Source organism: Schistocerca serialis, unplaced genomic scaffold, assembly GCF_023864345.2.
Source record: "Schistocerca serialis cubense isolate TAMUIC-IGC-003099 unplaced genomic scaffold, iqSchSeri2.2 HiC_scaffold_843, whole genome shotgun sequence".
NCBI lineage: Eukaryota > Metazoa > Arthropoda > Insecta > Orthoptera > Acrididae > Schistocerca > Schistocerca serialis.
The window spans coordinates 182,009-203,583 of record NW_026048456.1 but is presented as its reverse complement, the minus strand read 5'-3'; the positions used below and the strand labels follow the sequence as shown (position 1 = coordinate 203,583).

General features: G+C 39.3%; 1 protein-coding gene across 1 annotated transcript in view; it reads left to right on the top strand.

The window, feature by feature from the left end:
* The window catches only part of LOC126452256 (uncharacterized), a 139,813-nt gene extending 124,862 nt beyond the window's left edge, over nt 1–14,951 (top strand). The window contains exons 3-4 of the mRNA XM_050091048.1: nt 5,176–5,451; nt 14,524–14,951. Of these exons, the coding sequence (XP_049947005.1) occupies nt 5,176–5,451; nt 14,524–14,752 (505 nt within the window). The 3' untranslated portion in view covers nt 14,753–14,951. The remainder of the gene's footprint in view (nt 1–5,175; nt 5,452–14,523) is intronic.
* Nucleotides 14,952–21,575: the final 6,624 nt, after the last annotated feature.

Genomic DNA, 21,575 nt, shown 5'->3' with positions numbered 1-21,575 from the left:
TCGTGTCGGATGTCCTTATGCCTGGTGCAGTGTAGCAGCTCGACTTCGCATGGACTCAGCAAGTCGCTGGAAGTCCCCTGCACAAATATTGAGGGATGCTGCCTCAATAGCAGTCCATAATTGCAAACGTGCACGAACTGACCTCAAAATTATGTTTCATAAATGTTCAATGCAATTAGTGTTAGGCAGACTGAATCACCAAATCATTCGCTCAGATTGCCCAGAATGTTCTTCAGGCCAATTCCGAACAATTGTGGCCCTGTGACAAGGCGCTTTGTCATTTGTAAAAGGCTGCAAATGATCTTCAGGTAGCTGAAAATAACATTTCCAATCAATGATCGAGTCAGTTGGACCAGAGGACTCAGTCCATTCCATGTAAACACAGCCCAGACCATAATGGAGCCACTATCAGCTTGCACAGTGCCTTGTTGACAACAAGGGTCCGTGGCTTCATTGGGCCTATGCCACACTCGAACCCTCCTGTCAGCCCTTACCAACTGAGATTGAGACTCATCTAACAAGGCCACAGTCCGGTAGTTTGAGATCTAACCGATATGGTTAGAAGTGCTGTGGGCGATGGAAGTCTGTTTGCAAAAGCACTCGTGTCTGGTCATCTGCTGCAATAGCCCATTAATGCCAAATTTCGCTAGTGTCCTAATGGATATGTTCAATACATCCCACACTGATTTCTGCTGTTATTTCATGCAGTGTTACGTGGCTGTCAATGCTTACAGTTGTACGCAAACACCACTGCTCTCGGTTGCTAAGTGAAGGCCGTCGGCCACTGCATTGTCTGTGGTGATTGGTAATGCCTGAAATTTGGTATTCTCGGCACACACTTGTCACTGTGGATCTCAGAATATTGAATTCCCTAATGTTTTCCAAAATGGAACATCCCATGGGTGTTAAGTCCAACTACCATTCTGTGTTCAAAGTCTGTTAATTCCCAGTGTCCGGGAAACCTTTTCAGGTGAATCACGTGAGTCCAAATGACACCTCCACCAATGCACTGCCCTTTTATACCTTGTGTACACAGTACTAACACCATCTGTATATGTGCATATTGCTATCCCATTACTTTTGTCACCTCACTGTATGATCAGACTTTTTCCTCATTGGTGTGAGATCAGTTTACAGGCACTGTGTGTGCACTTCTGCTTCCCAGACTGCAAGAAGTGTTACAACAGAAGCAACTTCCCTGCCCCTCTCTTTATAGACAACCAGGGTGTGACTGAACAACACTCAAAGAAAGACACCACATACATCTTGGAAAAATTTTCTTACGATGCTTGAGATACAATCGTTAAGGGAGGAAACAACAGTGTGCATATATACATCGTGCAGATGGTGCACATAAATGTGGGCAAATATCAGCCTGCACAGAGGGATACAAGCAGTAATTCTTTGCACAATCCATGTGAATGAAACATGAAGGAAATTTAATATATGGTTCAGTAAAATGTACCCTTTGCAATGCACTTCGTAGTGATTTGCGGACACAGATATGAACATGGATAAGCAGTGCATGGGAAGCAGGCGACATACATGTGTTTCTTGTTTTGTACCAAGCATCCACAAGAGCAGAAGTGACACATGGGGCTAAGGAATACTTACATGTTGTGAGTACTCAAAATTAGAACTGAAACTATCTTCTGCAATTCCATGTAATTATACTGATACAAATTACAAATCAGCAAAATGAAACAGTGTGTTCAACAACTGCCAGTACGATTTTGGACCATACAGTGCTGCTTATCAACTACCGTTAGTAATGAGTTGACATTAAGAAATAGTACACCAAAGTGTTGGACCCTGTCAATTCAGAATTAGAGTGTCCAGATTCCACGCTACAGTTCACACAAAGTATTGTATCCTTCAGGCTGGTTTTTTGTCATAGCTCACTGGATCTATACAGTAACGCTACAATCCTTCCTATGAGAGAGAAGCTCAAAATCTTTTCTGGCTGAAAAAGAAATCACAAGACAGGGCATAAAGAAAAGTTATTACATAGTCACATTACAAAGTAATACATTTAGGCCAGAGACTTTCTAATACTGTGAGTAAAATGTTTGTCCTGCAGTACAAAATAAGTTGCTGCTTCAGCTTCATTTTCATTCTCCGATATTAATCTTCGTTCACCAACTATTTGTTAAACTTGGGAAACAAAAATTGCCTACTAGAAGTAATTGTAACATCTGGATGATACAGAAGCTCTTTGAAGTGAAAAATATAAAAAGCACACATAGTGCTCGAAATGGTTGCCAATGTATTTTTTAGTTGAATCTAAGTAAATATGTTAAAAAAAATTTAAGGATAAGACATCTGGCCCTGCTTATTCCATGTCCCTTTCTCCCTTTTCTTAGCTGCGCATTTTGATTATAATTTGGTACTTCTGTTTTTATTCCACTTCTTGACATTAAAAGATCAGAAAATAACTTCTTGAGAAACACTTCCAAACTTTTGTTAAAATTTACATTTGTTACATTATATGTGTATTACTTTATTGTTCTCCAAGATAACAATTATTTCCCCATCATCCACCATTGGGTAACAATTATTTCTCCATTATCCACCATTGGTTTAGCCATACCACTAACTACAGTTCTACATGTAGAAACACATAGAAACACCCAGGCCAAGATAGTCAAGCATGTTTTTTTATGAATATTGTGGATACTAACTTATTACAGTGTGGAGCATTTCAGTGAAAAGCTCAGCTACCAAAGGTCACTGTGACAGTATACTTTACGAGAAAATAAGTGAGAAACATATAGGTGGGGTTATTTTTTCTTTGTGTATTTGTTTAAAATGAAAGTTTCCCATATTATTATTATAAGAATAAACACTGGCCATAACAAGACAAAAATGTCAAACACAGTTGTGATGCAGTTGTCAGGTATACTGATACATTTAGTGCTGATTTGTATCAGCCATTCTATACAGATTGTTTTGAGATTGTGCTGGCAGATGAGACAGGATTTGCACAGAGTGGAATAATAAATTACCTTAATAACCACATTCGGGCCAATGCAAATCGTTGAGCAATCAGTGATGCTAGGGGTCAGGTTCATTTTAATGTCAATTTGGGAGCAGAATTGTCTGTACAGACTCATAGGGCCATATAGTGCCCCAGACAAATTTGGAGACTGTTACTCTTAAAGAAAGACAACAGATCTGGTTTATGCGTCACTGGGCAACACATCATTTTCTGTGTTTTGTACTAAAGTACCTAGCACAAAGGTCTAATGCGTTATGGATTGGTCGAGGAAGTACTGTAGTGTGGCCTTCCTGTTCATCTGATCTTACTCCTATTGATTTCTGGCTGACATTAAAGGCATTGGTATAATCCACACCCACCTGTCTACAATATGCACACATTGCAGGACTGTGCATATCAAGCATGTGACTCAATATGAGGATGGTCAGGTGTGTACCCATTAGTTTGTAATTCTTAGAGACAAAGAACTGCAGAAGGTGTGAAATGGGTGGTAATCACAATGAGTGCCTCTTGTAGTGTTGTCAAACAGATAGCTATCATAGTACAGAATGGCCCATATCTTAAAGTATTTGCTTCTGGACACAAGTGTGTAGGACCTTTTCCTTTTTTGATCGGTAATATCTCCTAATATAATATTGTTACTTGGTTAATTATTGACCCTTGCATGAACTGAGATATTGAAGAAAGCGTTTTTTTTTATTTTTTTTATTGAAAAATATACAGTACTTTGAGTCTCTTTATGGAATAACTTTTTCTGTTATCAGCCATAATTTTCTTTTTAATTATGTTTTGTACAACACATTTAAGGAAATAATCCCCATTCTAAAGTGTGCTTTTTGGGTGGTTTTATGACATTTATTCACGATGTTATCAATGTGCGAAGTTCTGCATTCATCTGCTGTTGTATTTAGGTGTTCCTTTTGTCCATATTTACATTTACAAGAAAACCTAAAGACAACAGAACCATGCAGCACCTCACACATTGGAAACATCACGAATAAGTGGCATAGAGATACACAAAAATGGATGTCAAAATCGTAATCATTTCCATAAACATGTCACACAAAATATAAATAAAAAGAAAATTGTGACTGATAGCAGAAAAACTCATTTCTTAAGAAAAAGCGATTGTTTTTGGTCACAGGGGTTCACCAACCAATTCTAATGAATAAAATTAAAAAAGCTATACTTTTTAACAACATTTAAATACTCTCTGAAAGAAAAGTACAGTGATTAATGCTTGTTTCACTAACATCAAATATTTCACAAAAGTATCAGATAGCAAGATATGCATAACCTTCTACTATCATTGGAACATACCCATGCAGGCTCCTATGCAAATCTTTGTCACTACATGCAGCAAGTAGGTGATGCGAGGCTACTAAGATAAACTGTATTTCCTTTGGACCCTACTTTATACAACTGAGATACACAGTCAACTCTAGATTTTTTTTAACTAGAATGATATGTAACATTTAATGTATTAAAAGAGGATTAGGAAACTATTTCAAATACATAAATGTATTCTCATTTAATTATGCTGGGTTTAATGACGAAGCCTATGATGTTTACAGTGCAGTAGCAAATTCCGGCAATTTAGTCTTTCAATTTTAGCACATTTCACTTTGGCAAGAGGTTTCGATGCAAATACTAATAAGTGTTATATCGTGGTTCTTATGATTCCAATGGCTTTCAAAGAGTGTTGAAAACAGTGCACCATTCCATAAAAAAGAACAGCATACATGTTTAGTGTCTCAGGTGATACAACAGTTGGTAGCATTAACCATGTATTAAAATCCTGTTCTCCTCTTTGTAACATCATTTGCCAGAATTTGATATTGTGAAGAAAGTGAAAGGGATATTAAATCGTGTGTGTGTGTGTGTGTGTGAGACAGAGAGAGAGAGAGAGAGAGAGAGAGAGAGAGAGAGGGGGGGGGGAGGGAGGGAGTATTATTTGCCATAATTATCAGTGTTAGAAAATTAGCAGTAGTGATGATTTGTTGTTAATAAACATTAGAGAAATAGTCTGTAGTAGCAGCTTCCACAGGTTAATGTATAGCTTCACTCGTTCCCCATCCCATAAAGCTCTTCTCTGTGGTATGTTAAAGAATCAAGTTCTCAAATTAAATCTACACCTCATCAGTGCGATGTCCTTCTGTATATGTTCTTCATTGCAGCCGTGGATCACGCTACAGCCGGACCCCGTCCCGCCTCTCCCGGCCAGCCTCAGAGCTGTCACGATCAACGGTGAAGACGTCACGCACTCAGCAGTCACGGGCGTCCCGCGTGTCGCGGCGCGGTGGGCTCGTCGTGGAGACGATGGCAGCACCCAACCCATTCTGCCCCAACACACGTGGCATGTGCTGCCTCATGCTGCTAATCAACCTTGGACTGATACTCGTCACCCTTGGCTTCACAGTAGTTATACAGTTCTTTGAACCACTGTTTGTGTGGTGAGTATTTAGAGAAGTTATGAAGTCAAGTTGCACCTGTTTTCATACTTTCACTACCCAGTATCAAGGTCTGTCACAGTAGTTCTGAAAAAGTGTCACAGTTAAAAAATGAAAACTTTTGCAGCCAGAAAAGTCATGCCTAATTTGGTCATCATGCAGGTTGGCCTACATATAAAGTGCACCAATCACAAATGACATTGTCTTGTATCATTCCATTGTTGTTTTAAAATTAGAAGCCCTTACCTATCCTTTCATTATTGCTTCAGTTAATGAAGTGATAACTTGTGCTGTCATATGTGCAAGTGAGCAGCAGTGCTACAAAATAAACAGTAAACGAGGTGAGAAAAAATTTACAGTCTGTGCAAAAATATGACCCAGATTATGAGCTAGCAGCACAATCCCACAATGAGACAGTTATCTATGAGATCATTAGTAATCAAATAAGTTGTTTGTAGGGATCTGATGCAACTGCACTACTTAATGTTTTGAGTGTGTCAGTACTGTGGGACTTTATGCGGCAACAGAGCAATATAATTTAAGTTTATTTTATTATTGTTTAATTAAACAGTCATTTACCTCATATAGTGTTAAGTTTACTATCATTGTTTAGCTAAACTAAGGTACAACGGTAAGTTTACTCATACATGTTTACCTTGGCTACATAAAGACATCTATTCATTATATGTGTACAAAGTACACCCACTCGTGTTATGAAAAACGGGGCACCTGCTCAACAGTTAATGAGCACAATGGACAAAAAATTAATCACCATGAGGAGACATCACACTAATACTGTGTAACACCATCTGTAGGTTTGATAATGCCTGCAAGTCAGTGAGGGAGAGAGTCTACATGCTTCCTCAGGTTTGTCATTTTCAAATAGAGCCACTTATTTATGATTACATCCTGTAGATCTATCAGATTGCATGGATGTTGACTGCTAGGTTTTGTGAGATTCTGATTAGTTGATTTCCTAGGACAGTCAAAATGTCTCTCGTATTCATCAAACCAGGAATGTATGCATGCGGTCCTGTGAACACAGCCGTTGTCGCTTTAGAAGGCAGGAGTGTCCACAGCATATGCATCACAAAGATGTAGAAGAAAGGGAACATTTTATCACTTGACTGTTGAAATAAGCATCCTGGTTCATGTCCATAGTGAATGGGTTCAACGTATGGTGCCAAAAACATCACAGAGCTAATACTAGCCTCAATAACATCCTCCACAAACTGTAGTTTAAATGCCTCAGTGGGCAGCCAGTGCACTTGGCGAGTTGCGCCAGAGCCAAAACTGACTTGTCAGACCACACTATGCCTCCTGCCACCTTCTGTCCAGTTTATATTCATTGGCCTATTGAAAATGTGCAGCTTTATGTGGTGCTATGAGTATTGGGCTTTTGAGAGATGCCTGGGGTGAAATACCGATTGCAAGCAGTATTTTTTGAAGTGTTTGCTCCAAAATTGGCACAGATGTATCTGAATTCGTTGGCAACAGTAATTCTTGTCAGGTTTAAAATCAGTTGTCTTGACAAGGCGTGAAACTCATCTCTGGTCCTGCCGGTTAGGCTCTTTTTACCACCACTGATCTTAAACTGCGTTATACAGCTACGAGGAGTAAACCATTCCTTGTAGATACATTGGACAGTTCACTTTGATACACCAACAAATTAAGCAACTTCATTCTCGGTGTGGTCTTGGGAACATTGAAATGCAATAATTTATTTTTGGAATTGTGTCATTTCACCATATTGCCCAGTCTTACTGCACCAATTCCATACTACTGACTAGTACATACACTGCCTGCCAAAACATGTGAAGGACGCATAAGGAAAGGAGGAAGTGAATGAAAATTCATGAGTGGAGACGATATGTGATGTTATTTCAGCAATTACTAAATTGAGTCAAACGAATGAAGAAATTGGCAGTATGAGTCCACATACCGGTATGATGTTGCTCACCTATGTGTACACACTGATTCGGTTAGGGACGGTTTCATAATGCCATTGTATCCTCTCCTGAGGCAAGCTGGTCCACACCTGTCGAAAAAGGTCCTTGATGTCCTGGAACTGATGTCTGATTGGTTCCATACATTCTATCGGGGACAGACCAGGAGATCTTGCTGGTCACAGAATACCTCGACATTGTGCAGATAGTTAATGATGATGTGTCGTGTTTGGATGAGCATTGTCCTGTTGAATCATGGCATCACAATACTGTTGCACAAGAGGTAACTCATGAGGACACAGGACTTCTGTAACTTCCCTCAGTCTCTTCCAGCTGTAGCCTGAAGTCATACTGGTGGCTCCACACACAATAATTCCATGAGTAACACTGCTGTTCCTCTCTAAAACTTTGAAGGATTGGGACCTCTCTCCAGGTCACCGTCATACTCACCAACAGTGGTCATGTGGAGTAAAGCAGAACTGCGATTCATAGCTGAACACAATTAATCCTAATCATCAGCAGTGGTGGTGGTGGTTGTTGGGATGTTTAAGGGGGACTAAACAGCTAAGGTCATCAGTCCCCCATTCCAAGAACAAGCGAGACAAAGTTGCAGAGCAGATAAAACCCCAAGGGGAAGGAGACTGGCCCCCCCCCCCCCCCCCCCCCCCAGGTACTAAAGAACACAAATTAGGCAACGAACACTACAGAAAAGAAGAGTACAGACGAACACCAGACAGAAAGAAATAGAAGAAAAGAAGATGGCCGGAGACTGGTTGACTGACCACGACAACAAAAAAGGGAAAGAGTCAACCATCCGATGAGACACCAAAACAGCAACAAATATGGAGAGACGCGAGGACAAAAGACACAGAAACATCAGCAGTACATGCATCCTGACCACGGACCAAGAGAGGTGGCACGATGACTAGCACAGTGGACTTGTATTCAGGAGGACGATGGTTCAAACCTGTGTCCGGTCATCCTGATTCAGATTTTCCCTGATTTCCCTAAATCATTTCAGACAAATGCCAGGATGGTTCCTTTGAAAGGGGATGGCCGACTTCCTCCCCCATCCTACCCTAATGCTATGGGACTGATGACCTTGATGTTTGGTCCCCTCCCCCAAATCAACCAGCCAACCTGATCATGACACCACTCCAAATGCAGCCATTTGTGTTGTGGTGTTAGTGGTAGGCTAGACATAGGATGGTATTTATTACTCGGGCTGCTGCCAGTCTTCAACCAATCTTTCTGTATGACAAAGGATGTTGCAGGGAGTCCATTACTTGTTCTCAGATGGAAAGTGCATACATGACTGGGTTACACTGTGCTTGGTGCACAATATGGCAATAAATCCATTACAGTGGTCAGACTGTATCAACCAGAACCTTGATGATGAGTATGCCTGCCATCACATGTCCATGCAGTCTGTCATTGGGCCGCTGTCACATCCAAATGCCCCACTGGATACTGCATGATTCAACTGAGAGTCCAAATAAAGATCCACAATAAGGGTCCCCTCAAACCTTGTCAGATGCTGATAATGTCATCTCACACGAGTACGGGCATCTCCGTTTCCTTCACAGTAATCACTCAACACCTTACAACGTTCATGCCTGTTGTGCACCCTGCCAGGTAACAACACTAAACACAAGCAACACTAATGCACTCTGGTGTCCATTCTACCTGTCAGAGGATTGCAACTTCTAATCATTTATGTACCAGCCGAGGGTTTGTACTAGTTGAAATTTTGTTGACATCTGTCTTCTGGGTGCTTCACTTTTTTTGTCAGACAGTGAACATAACAATTGATTGCCATGATGTAAGTCAGCAATTGAATGTTGCATGACAACTCAAAATATGAAATGTATTCACAGTTGCGAATACAAACAACAACATGCATGTTCAAAGGAACACTGCATCATGCTTCTTAACAACACAGGCACCGCAATATTGTACTGACCACTTAATACCAGTTCTACACCAACCTCAACACTCCACTGACCAGTGTGTTCTTTGATTGAAGTGAGCTCATTACGGACAGTTGTGGAGAGATTGAACGAATTTCTCTATGTTACAACATTCTCCCCCACTTAAAGATGTCCAACACAGTGGATGCAAAATGCTGGGTTCCTACAATAAGTTCATTCCACCACAGTGCAATAGCCCAAATATTTAAGTAAGTGTGATATCACAGTTAATAACATTTGTTTCACAAACACAGAGTTAGGGATGAACGTGCAATTCTGAAGAAAGATTATTTATTTTTCAACCTAGTTCTCTATCCAGAAAACAGCCTTTTCCTGAAGTGCCAGCCACCTATTTTCTAAGCCCTCCAAAAAATAAGAGTGCTCAAGTTCTCTAAATTCCACCTATGCCATAAACTTAGCCTTAATCAAACAGATTTGTTTGACCTGTGAGCCATTTCTTGCAGTGATTGTGCTGGCCGAATATGGAGGATGAAACAACTACGAGGGTTGGAACTTAAATAGTGGCAACTATTTATTCACAACCAATACAAAAGAGTTACATGTTTGCACCTGTTACTGTTCTTCAAAGTAGCCACCAGCATTGTGTAGAACCCGTTGCCAGCAATGCGGAAGGTGTAGTATACCGTTAGCACAGCCTGTTCTGTTGATGGTGCGAATGGAGTGGTCTATTGCCTGTCGAATCTCTGGAACATTTCTCGAGCGAATGCCACGAAGTGGTTCCTTCATCTTCGGAATCAAATCAAAGTCACAAGGACTTAAGTCCAGGGAGCACAGTGGATGGTGCAGTACTTCCCAGCCCCATTGACTGAACAGAGCAGTCACAGCTTGCTCTGTATGTGCCCGCGGATTGTCGTGCAAAATGATGGGTTGCGCAGAAAGTGTCGCTGCTTCTTTCGCAAAGCTGGTCGCAGATGATGCTCCAAAAATGAACAGTAATACTGTGCTTTGATAGTCTGCAATGGAGGAACATAATGCATTAGGATAATCACAGTCTTACACGAGAATCACCATAACTTTAGACCACTCCATTCACACCATCAACATAACAGGCTCTGCTAACAGTATACTATGCCTTCCACATTGCTGGCAATGGGTTCTACACAACGCTGCTGACTACTTTGAAGGACAATAACAGGTGCAAACATGTAACTTTTTTGTATCGGTTATGAATAAATTTTCTAAGCCCTCCAAAAAATAAGAGTGCTCAAGTTCTCTAAATTCCACCTATGCCATAAACTTAGCCTTAATCAAACAGATTTGTTTGACCTGTGAGCCATTTCTTGCAGTGATTGTGCTGGCCGAATATGGAGGATGAAACAACTACGAGGGTTGGAACTTAAATAGTGGCAACTATTTATTCACAACCAATACAAAAGAGTTACATGTTTGCACCTGTTACTGTTCTTCAAAGTAGCCACCAGCATTGTGTAGAACCCGTTGCCAGCAATGCGGAAGGTGTAGTATACCGTTAGCACAGCCCGTTCTGTTGATGGTGCGAATGGAGTGGTCTATTGCCTGTCGAATCTCTGGAACATTTCTCGAGCGAATGCCACGAAGTGGTTCCTTCATCTTCGGAATCAAATCAAAGTCACAAGGACTTAAGTCCAGGGAGCACAGTGGATGGTGCAGTACTTCCCAGCCCCATTGACTGAACAGAGCAGTCACAGCTTGCTCTGTATGTGCCCGCGGATTGTCGTGCAAAATGATGGGTTGCGTAGAAAGTGTCGCTGCTTCTTTCGCAAAGCTGGTCGCAGATGATGCTCCAAAAATGAACATTAATACTGTGCTTTGATAGTCTGCAGTGGAGGAACATAATGCATTAGGATAATCACAGTTTTACACGAGAATCACCATAACTTTAGACCACTCCATTCACACCATCAACATAACAGGCTCTGCTAACAGTATACTATGCCTTCCACATTGCTGGCAATGGGTTCTACACAACGCTGCTGACTACTTTGAAGGACAATAACAGGTGCAAACATGTAACTTTTTTGTATCGGTTATGAATAAATAGTTGCCACTATTTAAGTTCCAACCCTCGTATTTATGAACTTCTGCTGAAACAACTCCTAAGGAACATGCTGGTATGTTCTCATATCGAAACAGCACCTTCTTTTTCAGCAGCTTCCTGTAATTCCTTGTTGAATTAGTCTAACATCTCACTGTAGTGTTGTCCAGTAGTAATTCTCATTTCAAGTCTTTTGCATCCCAGAAACTCATCACAATAATTTTCCCAGTCCACGGGGTCCTCTTCGGCTTCTTTGGAGCAGATTCATAAGATGCAATCACACATTTTGACTACTGATGATTTTGACAATATAATGCTAGAATTATGTCTCATTGACACAAAAAGTTCTTCAAACCTCATTTAAATTGCTCCTAACACAGCTTCGAAGTTGGAAGCCACACCTGCTCATAGTACAATGTTAGCTATGATGGCATTTATGAGGCTGTTTCTTATCTCAAACTTAAGCGAAAAATTTATTGCCATTCCCGTTGACACATGTTTGTACTCTACTACTCCTTGCACTTTTGTTCATCAATCAGCAAGAAACAAGCAGTGGCTACTTCAATGTTGCATTCAATAACCACATCTGCTGGTCTTGAGGGGTGATGCAGATTGAAAAATTTACGTCCAACAACATTTAAATTCCTAGAACCAAAGTCTAACTTGTCATTAATGCAGAGCTTTTGGGTGTGACGTAATACTGAGTAATGAAGATGCCACAAGACTCGAAGCACCAAATTGTTACTGCCCAAAACATTTTGTACTTTGCATTTCTTCTTCCCCACATACAGTTTGTGCCTTACTTAAGTCGATCATTTTCGTATACGTATAATTCATTACCTGCAGTGGATTCTGAGTGATGGGAATGTTCTGTTACTCGCATGTCTTCTTCCCAACACGTAGTGCATGCCAATCTGGTCATTATTACATTCCTCCTATTTATTAATCCTCAGTGGGCCAAGTTAGTACTGGCTTGAGTGCCGAATACATTAAGTCATTCTCCATATGCAGCTTGGGCTGAATCTGCATTGTTCATAAACTTCCACTTCATTTCTCCCAGATATATTTCACATGTTATGCTGTTTCACTCAGTATGGTTTCTGCCATATGGCAAATTGCAGGCTTAACCATTTTCCATGGCATTAAATGGGCATTTCCCCAAGCTACGGCAAGTGGCTTGAATGCACCAACTAGCAGTTGCCAACTTTACATCACTGCTAATTGCCACTGCAGAGCGGGCACAACTCTTGTGTGTGTCTGTAGTGGACGATGTGTGGCCAGGGGGGAAGGGGGTGCTACTTGTGTTCTTTATTGCATGTAGGGTGTTTTCGTGTGAAAAATGATGTTGAAATAGACAAAGGGAAATCAATTACTTTGGTACACAAAGGCCTATTCTATGAGACAAATGGGACAAGACTACAGACACAAAGATTGCAATGCCACAATGAATGCCTAGAGAGAAGGTAAGTATGCATCGAACTTTATGAACAATTTAAGGCCTTAGACACAGGGAATTATGCATACAGCGAGTTGTGCAATAAAAGATTTCAGATAGGGTACTTTCATCAGAGTCCAAATGAAAGTACTGATTTTAACATAAAGCTCTTGCCAGGTCATAATTACGACATTTTTTATGCGAGTTGCAAGAAAAGCAATCTTTCTGGAAAGAATGAGTACCACAGCATGACTCACATAAAGTACACTAACTAAAAACTCGAGAACCTGAGGCAGCCTTATCATTGATCCGTAACGAAACATCATGTCCTCTTACTCTGAACACATACAGATATGAGTGTCTTTCCAAGATGAAAAACTTTTTCAAACCTTCAGATACATTTTGTACATCATAACATACTGTCAAAATGCAACGAACAGTCAGTTACGCGGCATCATTCTGTGTTTGTGACTCAAATGCTCATGCTTGACTAATGGTGAGATAAACAATGATAAGATAAGGCATTCATTGTGAAGCTGTTATCCTATCATCTGTGAAAAATTCAATTTTTTAGCAAATACTTATTTTAAAATAGTGTGAGAAATATTCTGGTGCAAAACATTATGTGTAATGAAAAACCAAAATTTTACTTCTTCATATGAAAATTAATAGATGTCTTAAAAAGCTATCTCCAGTATCAGATTGGTATACTTTCATTTACATACAAATGTTTTTATAGCAAAGACACGGGATGCTTCTAGCTTTTGGATCTGTCACTCAGACAGAATGTTTGAAGTGTCAGCATTAAATGTGGCACAAAGAAGTTTACTGAATGGTGGAAACCGTATTGTGTGAAACAGGTCCTTCTGCTGTGGATACAAACACTGTATGTGCAAGTGAGTGACGTGTGTGAAGTGTATGTCACCAACATAATTAGTTCGATGTGCTCACATTTCTTGCAAAGTGTCAGTTCTATTGTACGGTTAAATTATGATCTGAACTGAATGGAGAGTTCTATTGTATGAGTCATTATACTATCAATATTAGTTTATGTCAACAATAATGTACTAACTTTTCTCATTGGATACCTAATGCAACCTTTATGCAGTGGAAAAGAAGCAAATGGTAAGACTTTTTCACAGAAGAGTCAAGAAATAAAACAAAATGTGATTTGTGTCAACAACCATACTCAGATAGAAGAGAGTCCAGAGCAAGTTTCAAACAGATATTTATACAGAATAACATTTAGTAATTAAACTAAAAAATATTTTGTAACATCTACCAGTCTCAGCAACACCGAATACATATAGTACGAAATTTAGTCGTTCCTTTACAGCCTTAACTGATGGTGAAGGTTCAGCGTAAACAGCCTACAGTTTCACTTTTACCTCATCATTCAATTTCCCACTCAATCATGTCACTGAATGATACTGTAATGGCTGCTAAATCCATCTTGACTTACAAATCTGTGTCACTTTTGTTTTAGCTTAGTTTGTTGCACAGCAACATATGATGGTAACACCGGTTTGTGTTAGATGTGACATATGTTGAAAAACATGGGTACTTGTGGAACCCCCCCTTGTATTGATTATAATTTTAAGAAACTGAATAAATGTCTCTACTTTGTACACTGTTGATACATGTAACTTGTGAGTACAACATATTTACTGTTAAATTCTGTTTTTACAGGATCTTGGGGATTGTATTTTTGGTGTTTGGGTTTGCCACCCTGTTTGGAAGCCTGGTCTACTGCGTATATCTGTGCAGGGATGCTAAACATCCAAAAGATGTAAACCTCGAAGATCTCTACTGGACGCATCACTGGCAAAAATCGGTAGGCACAACAGATGTCCGCAAGAGTGACCCAGATCGTTACAGCGACCGTTATTCCGTTGGCAAGTACAGTGACAGGTACTGAAGACGACAGCAGTGATTACTCCGTCGAGCAGTCTGGTGGAAACTGCGTGGTAGTTGTGGTGTGCAAGGTATTGAGAAGAGGACACTGTTGTATAACTTTTGGTGCTAATGTAGTGTAGCAACTACAATTAAAGTGTAAACTAACTACTGTATTTTAATCCAGCTGACTGTTACATAATAATTTTGTTTCACTAATGCCACACTGGTGTCAATGATTTAATTCTCCCCTCTCCTCCTAAAAAAGCCTGAAAGTTTACCTGTATTGTCTTTATTACATATATCACTTGTATTTGACTATAACAATGCTGGACTGTCACATTTGCAGTGATGCTTCGATTGATATAGTTGGCTGCTTTGATGTTATACTTGTGTTATACAGACAAACAATGAAACTGGCCACAATTATTAGTGAATGATGATACAATCATAGCTACAAGTGTATGTGGGAGGCCAAAGAGGCTTGTTTATTAACACAGGAGCAGTACAGCCTAAAAGCAATAAGTGTAAAAAAGTAACCTTGGACCATATAGTGGATGTTAGCGGATGTGTTGAGAAATAGGATACATACAGAAATAAGAACTTCACACACACACACACACACACGCACGCGCACACACACACACACACACACACACACACACACACACACACACTAATGGAGAGAAAACTATACCTAGCTTTTGGAAATGTTAACTCCTTGGGAGGGGGAGGGGGAGAGCGATAGGTTACTTATGAGAAAGTTCCCACCTGTTGTGAGGACGAGAGGAAACAAAGTGAAGGAAAAGGAATCAGAGAGAGAGAGAGAGAGAGAGAGAGAGAGAGAGAGAGAGAGTAGGAGGTCAAAGACAGAACTTTGTTAAGTGCCGGTATCTAATGTACTATGTACTTCAGACAGAAAGTTGAATATGTACCGTGTATCTTTCTTGTGGAGATTACTTAAAACATCCATACTGCAGTGATGTAAGCCTGTTATTTGCTACCCAAAAAGTTTCCAGTCAATTCCTATTCCATTTTCACTTTAATGTGACAGATAAAATATCTCATTCAAGATATTTTAATGCAGATTCTTTGACTTTGTATATGTTTGTTCTCTGATAATAACTTCATACTTGTGCAAATATTGTTACAATAGACTTTTGGTTTGCTAAATCATGACAGGTAAATAAAGCAATCCTTTAAAAAATCATCCCTTTACTGGTAGGACTGAATGTAGATAAGCAGAATGGGCCAGCGCTTAAAATATCCATTTGATAAAAGTTTACAAAAAAATTGAAATATTTTTAGTCACTCTTAATATTGCTGAATAAAGTGTTTTCTTATGTTGAAATATTAAAATTCACCATGTGGAAATACAAAATGAGTTATAAATAAAATGAATCCTGCTATTTCCAGATACAGGTGTCTTTACCACTTATGCTATAGAGTAATTGCATAGTACACATGGTGTCACAAAAAGGATAGAATGACACCTGTGGAAGAACCAAACTTGATAAAATTAATTTAAATGCAGCACAAACAACATGAGTGAGTTCTGCACATAATTTAATTTGTGCACATTTTGTTTTCTGTCAAAATTCCAAACACTATAAGAACATTTATAACTTCTTTCATTTATATTAAAGATGGTATTCCTATTAGTTTGAAATCCTCTTACGAAAACATGCACTAATTGTGTCTCATCAGTCAGTAAATGTGCCAACAAGTTAACATCACACTGTCAATAGTTCTGCAACTTCACAGGTTTCCCTCTTTTTATCTTATATGATTTTAGTAATAATGCATGCATGTGTGAAAATTACTAGAAAGTACATATTAAGATGGCAATTTCAGTTGTTTGAGTTAATATAATATCACCAGAATACAATCCTTGCAGTTAATGGTAAAACCAGTGAGAGTAAGATATGCAGACTGGTCACCCTTTTTATTTTACTGCCAGATCAGTAATTATGTGTGAAATGTGACCTACATCTACATCTGATCAGCAGCCACAGCACATTTTTCCCAGGGTTTTCCACGGTACAAACATTTTTGAATATTTAGCCTGTCTTTCTTAATTAACATTCATACAACAACAACAACAACAAAAAACACACCTGGCAGATGTTTAAATCCATGTTACACAGATATTTTGCAATATTTGTACAAGTTTGACCTTGACTGTCAAGTCAATACAGCAAGACATAGTGCAAAGCATGCTGAAGTATCTGTAAAAATAATGTATTATTGCAATCAGTTCTGATCTGCATCAGTCTTTGTGATATTTATTCAATCGGTAAGTAACATGTTTCAATTTTAAAAATACAAAAGTTATATTTACAGTGAAACATGGAAAATTGCTTGCTTAAAAGATAATATGTTACCGTATTTAGTCGAATCTAAGCCGCACTTTTTTTCCGGTTTTTGTAATAAAAAAAAACCGCCTGCGGCTTAGAATCGAGTGCAAAGTAAGCGGAAGTTCTGAAAAATGATGGTAGGTGCCGCCACAACTAACTTCTGCAGTCAAATATATGTAGCGTTACACAGGCATGCTTTGCGGGCACAAAGATAAATACTGGCGCCAAAACCTCTGCGTCAGTAAATAAATTAAAAAAAGGTGGAAGACGAGCTTTTTTCTCTGCCCCAAGTTTCGACCGCTGCATTTTCATACATTATCCAATGAAGGAAACACAAATTTCGTATTGTTCATCTTCGAATGTAGCAGCATTTCAGTGTACTACGAAAATCCTACTAGCGACACTGGGATGTTTGTCAATATGGGAAACTCTACGTTCTGAATTTTTTCCTACCTGTGAGAAGAGATGGTTGCTAATAGGAACTTTTATGAATTGTGAATCACATGCAGTATTCTCTTCACCATAAGAATAATACGAATATAAACATTTTGTCGTGTATTCTTTCGTGTTTGCAGCTATATCATTTAAATCCTGTCTGCCTAATAAACTAAGAAACTAGAGTGAGACAACAGCAAACGCGGAAGAATACACATATCAGGTCATGTTTATATTAGTATTATTCTTATGCCTAATAATGATACAGTCAGAAATGAAGCACGGCAATTGACTAGATTTTTAAATCTAAGATGACTAATTTCGGTGCAGAATGTAATGTACTAAAAGAGGCGTCTGCAAAGATTTTCAAACGGAGAAAAATTTTCGCTAAACTCTCGTTCAGAACATCTTCTATCATACGCAGCCTATTATTTGGTTCTTGTTGATCATTATTAAAGAAAGCAGTAGTGTAAGTAACAACAAATAGCAGTCTCTTGCCATTGTATCGCTAATGAGACGACTCCCCCCCCCCCCCCCCCCTCTCTCACTCTCTCTCTTTTTTATTGTAAGCGGCGGTACCATGCACAAAAGCAAGCCATGTGGCGAGCGGCGACAGGCCATAAACACTCATTATCAGAAAGCGACAAACAATGCATGGCACAATACAGTAATGCATTTTCAGCTTAGAGTGACGTAAACACCTATAACAGAGAGAACGGCACTTATCAGATCAAAGAAAAATAAGCAATCAATTCAAACCAGATGAAGCACGTGAAAAAGGAAGGGTACCCATAGAAAGGGTATGAGGATATTGAAAGGGTAATGCAGTATGTAAAGGGGGACGAAAATCTAATAGTCATGGGCGACTGGAATGCAGTTGTAGGGGAAGGAGTAGAAGAAAAGGTTACAGGAGAATATGGGCTTGGGACAAGGAATGAAAGAGGAGAAAGACTAATTGAGTTCTGTAACAAGTTTCAGCTAGTAATAGCGAATACCCTGTTCAAGAATCACAAGGGGAGGAGGTATACTTGGAAAAGGCCGGGAGATATGGGGAGATACGGGAAGATTTCAGTTAGATTACATCATGTTCAGACAGAGATTCCGAAATCAGATACTGGACTGTAAGGTGTACCCAGGAGCAGATATAGACTCAGATCACAATATAGTAGTGATGAAGAGTAGGCTGAAGTTCAAGACATTAGTCAGGAAGAATCAATACGCAAAGAAGTGGGATACGGAAATACTAAGGAATGACGAAATACGTTTGAAGTTCTCTAACGCTACAGATACAGCAATAAGGAATAGTGCAGTAGGCAGTACAGTTGAAGAGGAATGGACATCTCTAAAAAGGGCCATCACAGAAGTTGGGAAAGAAAACATAGGTACAAAGAAGGTAGCTGCGAAGAAACCATGGGTAACAGAAGAAATACTTCAGTTGATTGATGAAAGGAGGAAGTACAAACATGTTCCGGGAAAATCAGGAATACAGAAATACAAGTCGCTGAGGAATGAAATAAATAGGAAGTGCAGGGAAGCTAAGGCGAAATGGCTGCAGGAAAAATGTGAAGACATTGAAAAAGATATGATTATCGTAAGAACAGACTCAGCATACAGGAAAGTCAAAACAACCTTTAGTGACATTAAAAGCAACAGAGGTAACATTAAGAGTGTAACGGGAATTCCACTGTTAAATGCAGAGGAGAGAGCAGATAGGTGGAAAGAATACATTGAAAGCCTCTATGAGGGTGAAGATTTGTCTGATGTGATAGAAGAAGAAACAGGAGTCGATTTAGAAGAGATAGGAGATCCAGTATTAGAATCGGAATTTAAAAGAGCTTTGGAGGACTTACGGTCAAATAAGACAGAAGGGATAGATCACATTCCATCAGAATTTCTAAAATCATTGGGGGAAGTGGCAACAAAATGACTATTCACATTGGTGTGTAGAATATATGAGTCTGGCGATATACCATCTGATTTTCGGAAAAGCATCATCCACACAATTCCGAAGACGGCAAGAGCTGACAAGTGCGAGAATTATCACACAATCAGCTTAACAGCTCATGCATTGAAGCTGCTTACAAGAATAATATACAGAAGAATGGAAAAGAAAATTGAGAATGTGCTAGGTGACGATCAGTTTGGCTTTAGGAAAAGTAAAGGGACGAGAGAGGCAATTCTGACTTTACGGCTAATAATGGAAGCAAGGCTAAAGAAAAATCAAGACACTTTCATAGGATTTGTCGACCTGGAAAAAGCGTTCAACAATATAAAATGGTGCAAGCTGTTCGAGATTCTGAAAAAAGTGGGGGTAAGCTATAGGGAGAGACGGGTCATATACAATATGTACAACAACCAAGAGGGAATAGTAAGAGTGGACGATCAAGAACGAAGTGCTCGTATTAAGAAGGGTGTAAGACAAGGCTGCAGCCTTTCACCCCTACTCTTCAATCTGTACATCGAGGAAGCAATGATGGAAATAAAAGAAAGGTTCAGGAGTGGAATTAAAATACAAGGTGAAAGGATATCAATGATACGATTCGCTGATGACATTGCTATCCTGAGTGAAAGTGAAGAAGGATTAAATGATCTGCTGAATGGAATGAACAGTCTAATGAGTACACAGTATGGTTTGAGAGTAAATCTGAGAAAGATGAAGGTAATGAGAAGTAGTAGAAATGAGAACAGCGAGAAACTTAACATCAGGATTGATGGTCACGAAGTCAATGAAGTTAAGGAATTCTGCTACCTAGGCAGTAAAATAACCAATGACGGACGGAGCAAGGAGGACATCAAAAGCAGACTAGCTATGGCAAAAAAGGCATTTCTAGCCAAGAGAAGTCTACTAATATCAAATACCGGCCTTAATTTGAGGAAGAAATTTCTGAGGATGTACGTCTGGAGTACAGCATTGTATGGTAGTGAAACACGGACTGTGGGAAAACCGGAACAGAAGAGAATCGAAGCATTTGAGATGTGGTGCTATAGACGAATGTTGAAAATTAGGTGGACTGATAAGGTAAGGAATGAGGAGGTTCTACGCAAAAATTGGAGAGGAAAGGAATATGTGGAAAACACTGATAAGGAGAAGGGACAGGATGATAGGACATCTGCTAAGACATGAGGGAATGACTTCCATGGTATTAGAGGGAGCTGTAGAGGGCAAAACCTGTAGAGGAAGACAGAGATTGGAATACGTCAAGCAAATAATTGAGGACGTAGGTTGCAAGTGCTACTCTGAGATGAAGAGGTTAGCACAGGAAAGGAATTCGTGGCGGGCCGCATCAAACCAGTCAGTAGACAAAAAAACATATAAATACGGACGGAGCGTCTGACGCATAGCAATGGCTACCTGGTAAAGGTTAACTGCTAAGCTTACGGCTCGAACCAAACTACTGTTGCTATATCGTCATTCATTCGACCTAAATTACGTCTCATATTATAATGGACCAACTTTGTTTCGAATTGGAGGTGTGGCCTAAAACTTTTCTCTCACCTTGAATTTCGAGTCTCAAATTTCAGGTGCGGCTTAGATTCAGGAAATTTTTTTTTCTCCTTTATTTAGAGTCTCATTTTTCAGGTGCGGCTTAGATTTGAATGCGGCTTAGATTCGAGTAAATACAGTAACTCGTATCATGTAACCTTATGGTTACTAACACATTGCAGTTAAGGTTTTTGATGTTTCATTATGTTTGTGCAAGAGAACGACCATTATCCAAAAATAAATCTCTGTATTGTTGGCTCTTCATGGATACTCTCTCAGTGGTACACTATTTACTACTGTATGTGCAGAGAACTAAACTACCACAGAGTAATATACAGGTGTCTACCAATTACATGTCAATATTGTGAAACTCTGCCAGTTGTCAGACTGAGTTCTCTGGCGTACAAGAATTATTCTCTTAAAAACATACTGTAAAGGTTGAGAAAACTTTGAGCAGCTACAACATTTCTCGCATTAGAGAAAGATCTTTTAAGTAAAAAATAATAAAATAATTTATTTTCTTACAAATATATACAATACAAAATACTGATGTTTGTAATCTTTGTACAAAA